Raw genomic sequence first — 9,164 nt, 5'->3', positions numbered from 1 at the left:
GATCAATTTATTTATTGTTTTCTTTTATTTTTGATCAACTTTTTAAATACTCAAAATAAAAATATAAAAAAGGACACAAAAATAGTATAGATAATTTAAGTATTTCACAGACAAAAATAGGAACACAATGGGACCCATCTCTTGATCCTTTCCCAGTCTTTCTTTCCCCATGCAAAATAACACCAAATCCGCACACGCACTTCGCCCATCTTCTAATTTCCTTGATAATTCACCCAGTCACAATCCATCAAGGAAACTCCACTCAAACCAAACAGTATTATTACTCTCACCAACACACCACTACTCTTGTTCTTCCCCCCACCCGCACTAACAAATTAACCAGTTACAGTTACTCACAGGGTGTGTGTGGTTCAAAAATTAAATTTTATTACTAGGAATGTTATTCCTAGGAATATAATACCTAGGAATAAGATTACTTGGAATAGAAGATACCTATATTTGTTTATAAAATTTAATGTCTTGGAATGTTATGTAATAATCCTAGGAATAAATAAATTTTTGTTTGGTTGAGTTTAAATTTATTAGTCATATTATGTAATATGTCAAAATTATCCTTACTCATTCAAATTAAATTATTAATGACTAAAAATTAAATATAAAGCTAATTAAATATTATTTTTTACATTGTTTTTTTTAATTTACAAAATATCTCTAATAATAAATTTACTAAAATACCCCTAATAATAAATATGTTTAGCTAAAATTATTATTGATTCTAATTTTTTTTAGAATTTACTAAAATACCCCTAATATCAAATAATTATGTGGATTAAACTCACTCAAATGATATTTTTGTCCTCTATAAGGTGCCAAAAATCCTTCACAATTCATATATCCAGCATCACATAAGTAATAATGACCTAGTGTGACATACACAATTGAACAAAATTAATGAAAGATCAAATGGTTACTTTGATAACATATTAAAGTCTCAATAAAATACCTTGGGGAACACTAAACCCATTGCAAAATAGTGCATCTCGCAATACCCTAGAATCCGCAGCTGAACCCTCCCAACCCGCTAGTACGTAGATAAATTGCATATCGGGAGCAACCACTCCAAGCACATTGGTTGTTATGTCACCTTTTCTGTTTCGATATCTAGGCTTATCAGCCTCAAGGACATTGACTTTGATATGAGTACCATCTAAGGCTCCTAGGCAATCCTAAAATCCAAAACAAAGATCAATTAACTCAATTCTAAAGAACACCAACCATATGAGATTTAACAACATTAGCAAAATAAATTACTTTAAACCATTTCCATCGTTCATCCATTTTATCCTGGCTAAATGGTTGAGGTTTCTTCAGTAAGAGATTATGACATCTCAAAATAGCAAGCAATACATCATTAAACCGCCTACTAATTGTTTCTTCAGATCTCACAAATTGTCTCTTTATTACTCTAATTTTGACGTCATGTGCTATAATATGTAAAAACATGGCAACCATTTCTTCCACACCCATATTCCTACTTGGTTCTAACCTTCCAACCCTTTTAAGCATGTTACACAATGCATGAAAGGCACATCTATCCATTCTTGTGTTTTCTATACATGCTAGATCACTAAAATAAATAATCCTATCAACACTAACATCTCTTATTACTTGCCTACTATAACTATCATTCCATTTTCTTTTCTTTTTTTTCCATTGCAATATAATCAAAACATAGCAAATTATCAACAACTTAATCATAAGGTCATTCATTAATTCGAAATGTAAAATCAAGCAGGCAATAACTTTCATCTTCTGTTTGGAATCCATTCTGCAAAAAAAAATCAAGCAAGGCCAGTTTAGGAATATAAATAACTTTTCTTTTCTTTTCTTTCTGGTAGCAATGTCAATGCAGTAGGAAACAACAAGAAAAGACAAGTTTAGGAATATATATATAATATAAGAATATGATATATATAAATATTTTTTATTTCAAAGTTTAATTTTGTCCAAACAGATGGTGCACACAAGCTACATAAGAAAACCATGCTCAATCTATGTGAGTAATGAAGAAGTACCAGCAACTCTTGTAGTAAGACACAAAAAGATAAATATCTTACTTTTTACATTGATACAAAAAAGAGAACCCGGTCTTAACCATGCTTTATACAAATTAGAGAACTTCAATTCTAATCCAAAACACAAGCAGCCAGAGGCACTGGTATACTACTAATACTAGTCTAATGAACCCACTCAAATAATAACCATAACCTCATTGAACTCCCATGTCATCATAGGCCTAGCATTTTTGTATACTCGTATAAAGTTCACATACATATTAATAAAGTTCACACAAGAAAATATGTTCTGCCTAAGAAGTAACTATAACAGTAACTATTTGAATTTGTGCAATGAAGATATTGAGAATAAACTGAAACATCAGAACAATGCATTTTTGAATATTCTAAATTTAGCATGTTTAATCCAATAAAAAAGGAAAAACTTTTATATTGAATTTCCAGAAATACCCAAAAAGAATTGTAAGTTAAAAGCTTAAGTTGAAGTCTATTGAATTTATAATTTAGTATACGAGTATGAGGTAATTTAAAAATAAAGGAAATGAATTTTGATTAAAATTCATAATATATATCAAGAAAGATAATGTTAACAATTTTTTAACAATTCAATATTGAAACCTGAGTAATGAAGTAAAAAACAGAACCCTACTTTCTTAACGATTAGTGACTCCTACACATCAAAAAGCATACACATTATGCCATATAGCTATAAGCTAAGCTATAGGGAAACAATCGCAATAATAACAATCCATGTGCTAAATGCCATGGTATTCAGAAAAAGTAAAGCTGTTTTATCAATTTTTATAAACTTGAAGCAAGGAATCACACAAGTATGAAAAGAACAGTAAGTAAAGGCCAATCACAGAATCACTGCAATCCCATTTTCATCATCTTGAAGCAAGGAATCACACAACTATGAGATATATTGCAACAAACCAACCCTCACTTGAATGGCATTTGTTCGTTCCCATCGTAAATAGTAAAAACTAGTCATAAAATTAGTAATGAGTTTTATCCAAATTTTCACAGAAATATTTTTCAGTGGATTGAAAACCAGATCGAGAATTCAAGATAGACAGATAAGTTTCTCTCAATCCATTTTTATATTTGTAGTGTGAATTTTATAATTACTTTTTCTATTTTCTATCGACAACAGGACAGTGGCACTCAACATCAATGAGAATGCTGTTCAGCTAATACAGTAAAGTGTTACTATCTAGTATCTAATACAATTGGTATAGGAAACTACAATTTGATATCAGGAAGTTCTCAATTGAAGCATATTTTATTGCTTGTTTGGTTTTATGGTATCAATCATAAACTCCCATTTGTGTGTCCTTCTCACATTTTCACAGAGTGATATCAGCAAAAGCATTATGAGCAGACAGTGGATCTACCAATGTAATACACTGTGATATAAAACCATAAGCACAGTATCTGAATCTTTTCAAATGTGAAGCAAAAACATAGATCAGACAACTACTTGGCTTATAAGATGCAGATTCAGCTTCTTGTTTCATGAAAAAACTAAAGAATACCACAACCAATAACCTTTTACACCATGATTTTACTACCAATCTCTCCGTTAAGATGGAACTTTTCCTTTTAAGTGGAACCTCAGATTTAAACTATGAATCTGTTTGTTCTTTAGTTCACTTTAAAAAAGAGAAAGAGAAACCTTGACATAAAACTCCAACCAATCTAAAATTCTCACATATCAAATCATCAAAGCAAAGCTGAAAAGAGAGAAAGAGAAGGAAACATCAACATACCAAAAAGAAAAAAAATGCTCAATTAGAAGCAGCAACAGCTATAATTTCTTGTTGAAAGATGGTATTGGTGCGAATTGTGAAAACAAAAAAACTTCTGTTCATAGGAAAGAAATGTTAATACGAAATAAAAGAAGTGAAAGATGGTATTGGTGCGAATTATGGTTTATATTAAATCTATGGCTTGACTTGAGTAGTGAGTCATTTATATGATGATGCAATAACAATGACTTGGAACCAACTAAACTAAAATGCAAACTCTGACTCAAATTAAGGAAGAGTACTTATTAGAGATACAAATTGCAAATTGGACAGTCAAGTCAAAATTTAATGAGATAGTTATATTACATTGATGATTCATCATTTCATTTCACTCATAATTATGTTTACTTGTTGAAGCTCGCATGATATCAAGAGCAGGATTAATAATTCTTTTGCCTAATAAAAAATCTTCTTTTGCTTCACAACTGGAAATCAAATGCATACAACACAAGTCCAAAGAAATCCCTCAATCAAGCATGGTCCAAAAAAATAACAACCATAGTAGCAAACTCTCAAACACAACATTGGAGAAAATCTCCATCATGCAACTCAATGCACATACTCCTGACAAAAACATAACTAATATTTATAAAAAAAAAAAAAAACTTGTTTCACATAACAAAATATCACAGCCAGCAGAATCATATAACTTATTCACAAAAAATTGATGTTTTTTTCCTAAAAATCCTTTCAAACATGAATCATTATCATAAAAACAGGAATGAGTAGACAGAAAGAAGTATTAGACCTAATCAAAGCAAGATATTAATCACTATTAAATACTATAATCAATGAGCTCAGAACTGAAACTGAAATCACATTCCAATTCCAAACAAATTAAGTTAATAATATTTCAAACCTAGAACAAACCTGTTCTTGAAAAAGATGAATAGGAACAGGAAGATGCGAGGAGGGAGAGAGGCGAGGGAGACAACACGAACACGAAGCACAACTCGAGCAGACACAGAGGCGAGAGACGCGCGAGCAACCGAGCTCAGACGGAGGAGAGAGGCCACGCACAACCACACAACACAGAGGATCTGAACAGAGTCGCGATGATGGCGGCGAAAACGTAGTGGCGGTGAACCGAGATGAGCTGTGATGACGAACACAAACGAGAACGATTTTCTTCTAGAATAAGAAGCGTGGTGGCCATGCAAATCCAAATCGTCGGCGAGGCGGCGCCGACGCCGGTGGAACCTCAGTGAATTTGAAGAAAAGCCTCGTTAGGGATTGGTTTTCATGGAGGAGGGGCTCTCTGCTAGGGTTTCATTTTGTTTGAAATGAATTGGAAAAAATCTGAAAAGAAGGGTTGGAGTGAAATTAACAAAGGTATTTTGGTCTTTTTACTTTGTTATACACATTCCCTTCCCATTGGAATTAAAGATAACCAGGGGAGAGATGGGAATTAAATCAGTGGGATTTTGATTCCAAGGAATAAAACTTGTCTGGAAATATATTTTAAAACTTTGAAACAAATATGGGAATAAGATATTCCCATCTAAACATTCCTGGGAATGCTCTAATATTCCTCCAACCACACACCCCCACAGTATAATGCTTCCTTTCAGTTTCATGACCACTTTCCTCCTCTTGTTCTTTTGTTCATAACCAACTCTCTCACTAAACCATGAAGGCCGCCTCCTACTCCAATTCAAAAACCACCTAACCGACCTTGACAACTCACTCTCTTCATGGAACCCTTCAGACACAACCCCGTGCCATTGGTGGGGTGTCACATGCCGCAACGCCACTACAACTCCCGTAACCGTCACCATCACCTCTCTCAACCTCCCCTCTACCACTCTCAACGGCCACCTGCAATCCCTCTCCGTTTGCTGCCGTCTCCGTCACCTCGACCTCTCCCAAAACACTCTTGTTGGAACCATTCCCTTCTCCCTCTCCCTCCTCACCGCCCTCCGCCACCTCGACCTCTTCTTCAACAACCTCTCCAGCAACATCCCCACTCAACTCAGCCACACTCTTCACCGCCTCGTGTTACTTGACTTAGTCAACAACTTCCTCAGCGGACCATTCCCGAACTCGTTAACTAACATGACGTCACTCAAGGTCCTTCATTTAGCATACAACTCCTTTGCGCCGAATTGGATCATTGAATAACCTTTTGGAGTTTCATGGTGGTAATAATAAGCTTTCTGGTAGAATCCCTGATAGCATGGCCAAATTGATCCAGTTGGGTACTCTTGATTTGAGCTATAATGAAATGTCTGGTGAAATTCTGGGTTGGATTAGCGGTTTGAATAGACTCAATGAGCTTAATTTGCACATAATAGGTTTAGTAGCACAATTCCAAAGGAATTAGGAAGGTTGTCGAGCTCACTGTCCTTGATCTTTCTAGTAACCAATTTTTTGGTGAGATTCCTCTAGAGCTAGAGAATCTGAAGCTCAATAAGTTCAATTTGTCATACAATCGGCTTTCTTGGGATGTTCTGCCTCATTATGCCACTAAGAATTATGAAATATGTTTTGTAGGAAACCCTGAGCTTTGTGTTAAAGGATTTGGGAAATGTCATAGCTCAAGGGGTAGAAAGTACCGGAGGTATGCATGGATTTTCAGGTCGATATTTGCAGTTGCTAGAATCTTGTTCATCCTTGGGGTGGCTGTGTTTTATGTGAGATACAGGAACTTAAGAAAGAAGAAGAGAAGTTTAAATGTTTCAAAGTGGAGGTCGTTTCATAAGCTAGGCTTTGATGAGTTTGAGATTGTGAAATTGATGAGTGAAGACAATGTGATAGGGAGTAGATCATCTGGGAAGGTTTACAAGGTTGTTCTAAGCAGTGGTGCTGTTGTGGCCGTCAAGAAATTATGGAGAGAAACCAAGGATGGAATTGGGATTGTTGGTTCTGAAAAAGATGAATTTGATGTTGAAGTTGAAACACTAGGAAAAATAAGGCACAAAAATATAGTAAGGTTGTGGAGTTGCTACAACAGTGGTGACAGCAGGCTCCTGCTTTATGAATATATACCGAATGGGAACTTGGCCGATATGTTGAAGAGTAACAAGAAAAGCTTGTTGGATTGGCCAACAAGGTCCAAGATTGCAATTGATGCTGCTGAGGGGCTTTCTTATTTGCATCATGGTATTGTGCCATTCATTGTTCATAGGGATGTAAAATCGAACAACATATTGCTCGACAGTGAGTTTGGAGCAAAAGTGGCTGATTTTGGAGTTGCCAAAATTGTTAATAGAACTAGCCAAGGGGCGGTGTCCATGTCTGTAATTGCAGGCTCTTATGGTTACATTGCACCAGGTTGGTGAATTTCAGTTGACAATTGATTAATTATATATTTACTTAGTCAGTATTTTGGAGTCCTCTTTTTGTTGTGTATGCTATATTCTAAAATATCAAATCAGAGTAAATATATGAGCCTGTCAAAATTTGTATTTGTGCTTTGTTTATCTTTGTCTATATGACAATGTTTCATAACGCTGAACTATAAAGAAATTTGCTGTGTTTCATAAGCAACTCGTGTGGAATTATTATGGGTGACACTGTATATTGTTTTATTTACCTTATCATGATTTCTGTTGTTTGCAAGCTGTGAAAAGAAAAAAGCTAATGAGCATTTATCAACAAAATGTGTGGAGTTCTTACTCATTAACCAGATAGCAGAGCTACATAGAAAAAAAATTGACTTTTGTCTCCAAGTTTTGTTTTGTCCTGTGCAGAATATGCATATACTCTTCGGGTGAACGAAATGAGTGATATTTACAGCTTTGGTGTTGTCATTTTGGAGTTAGTAACCGAAAAACCTTCTAATCATGCAGATTACGGGGAAAATGATCTGGTAAAATGGGTCTCATCCTTGTTGGAACAGAAAGGAATGGATCTTGTGATTGATCCTGCCCTTGATTCAACATACAGGGAGAAAATCAGCAAGGTACTTAGTGTGAGGTTTCTCTGCACAAACGTTCTCCCTATAAACCGCCCTGCAATGTGGTGGGTGGTGAAAATGCTTCGGGAAGCAGCAACGGTTCCCAGATCCCGAAGCATGAGGGAGGTAGCATACTCCCCTTATTTTGATAGAGATTTCTTATCGTGAAAGAAGCATAGTTCCATTGGATGGAACTTGAAAGTATGAACCCTACTCAGTATAGTCTCACATCGACAGATAAAACAAAAGTATAGTCCTTATAAGCTTTTCACCGTATTAGTTCGTTCGCCGAGTTGTGTAACACCAGCTTGTGACCCAAGTGGGGGCAATCAAGGTGATGGGACAAGTGCTCTGGCCTGCTAGGTTGGGCTTGCAAGGGCTAATTGTTGGCCTGCCCACTCCAAGTTGAGAGTTGGGCCCGGTAGTCTGGGCGAAGGCCCAAGGCCCCTCGGCCCCTAGAATGGAGGGTAACGCGCGAGGCTGGCTTAACAGAGCAGCGATCACTTCCTGCTCCCAACAGTGAAGGGATAACGGGTCACTATTCTTCTGGCCCGATATAACTTGGTAGGCCTAGCATCTTGGACCATCATTTTTTATAATTTTTATTTCTCAACGTTAGGACAAAATAAAAGGCTGTTTCTTTTACTCGGTTTCAGATTTATTAAACACAATCTTTATTCTTTATACCTTGCGATCCCAGTCTAGGAACATAGTAATTTATAATTACTTACATAACCATAACGTACATTATTTAATAATGTACCTTGCCATCCCACTCACTCATTGAAGAAAGCATGTTATTATGTTAAACCAAACTTTTTACTCAACTCGTCACTAAGACTATAATGGTTCTTAAAGCACAGCGATAACAGAATGTCAAGTTGTCAACAATGAATGCTGATGAACTTGAGTGTAATTGAGAGAAGCTGAAAAATTTTCCTTGTATATATCTATTATTGCTTTAATTACATTAGAGACTCATATGTATATATTGCAGGATCACTAGGATTGACACTATTGATTACCAAATAAATTGCATTAATGTGAACAATGAAAATGATCAAATTCTTGCATGCATGTGTCTCAAAAGGATCAATAGAAGAGGGTCCTAAGTTTTTCCATTAAAGTCAATAGAGCCATCGACAATTTGATCAAAACTATTACCAAGTATATCTTCGGGCTTGAAGATGGATAATTGGAAGAGGCGGTGGAGTTTTCTAAAAAGATATCATGCATGGTAAAATTTTGGTATTAGTCATGAAAAATTTTCATACTATAAAGATGTTTCTAATGAAAGATTGGTTAAACTCAAGTTGAGTTCCACCAGAATTTATTATATATAAATAAATTCATTGTAAGTTTGTAACTCTAACTGAAAATAGTTATATATAATTGTACTTTGATTAAATAAAAAATTAT

At 35.2% G+C, this 9,164-nt stretch overlaps 1 protein-coding gene and 1 pseudogene across 1 annotated transcript; one reads left to right on the top strand and one right to left on the bottom strand.

The window, feature by feature from the left end:
• On the bottom strand, positions 757–1,834 carry LOC107605263 (protein ALP1-like). The gene is made up of 3 exons (XM_021108898.1): positions 1,273–1,834; positions 965–1,187; positions 757–881 (listed from the first exon to the last, which is right to left on the bottom strand). The coding sequence occupies exons 1-3, from the start codon at positions 1,786–1,788 to the stop codon at positions 757–759; spliced, it is 864 nt and encodes a 287-aa protein (XP_020964557.1). The 5' UTR covers positions 1,789–1,834.
• On the top strand, positions 5,690–7,913 carry LOC107605256 (annotated as a pseudogene).

This window comes from Arachis ipaensis, chromosome B01 (assembly GCF_000816755.2).
Source record: "Arachis ipaensis cultivar K30076 chromosome B01, Araip1.1, whole genome shotgun sequence".
In the NCBI taxonomy this organism is placed as follows: Eukaryota; Viridiplantae; Streptophyta; class Magnoliopsida; order Fabales; family Fabaceae; genus Arachis; species Arachis ipaensis.
The sequence above is the reverse complement of the archived record's forward strand: the minus strand, read 5'-3'. Positions and strand labels throughout refer to the sequence as shown.

Bases quoted from the DNA above. Each gene is read 5' to 3' on its own strand.
- LOC107605263 (XM_021108898.1), bottom strand. From the start codon at position 1,788: ATGGATTCCAAACAGAAGATGAAAGTTATTGCCTGCTTGATTTTACAT. The intron at 1,188-1,272 runs GTAATTTATTTT...TTTGGATTTTAG, and splicing joins AACGATGGAAATGGTTTAAA to GATTGCCTAGGAGCCTTAGA. The intron at 882-964 runs GTATTTTATTGA...ATGTCACACTAG, and splicing joins TGGGTTTAGTGTTCCCCAAG to GTCATTATTACTTATGTGAT.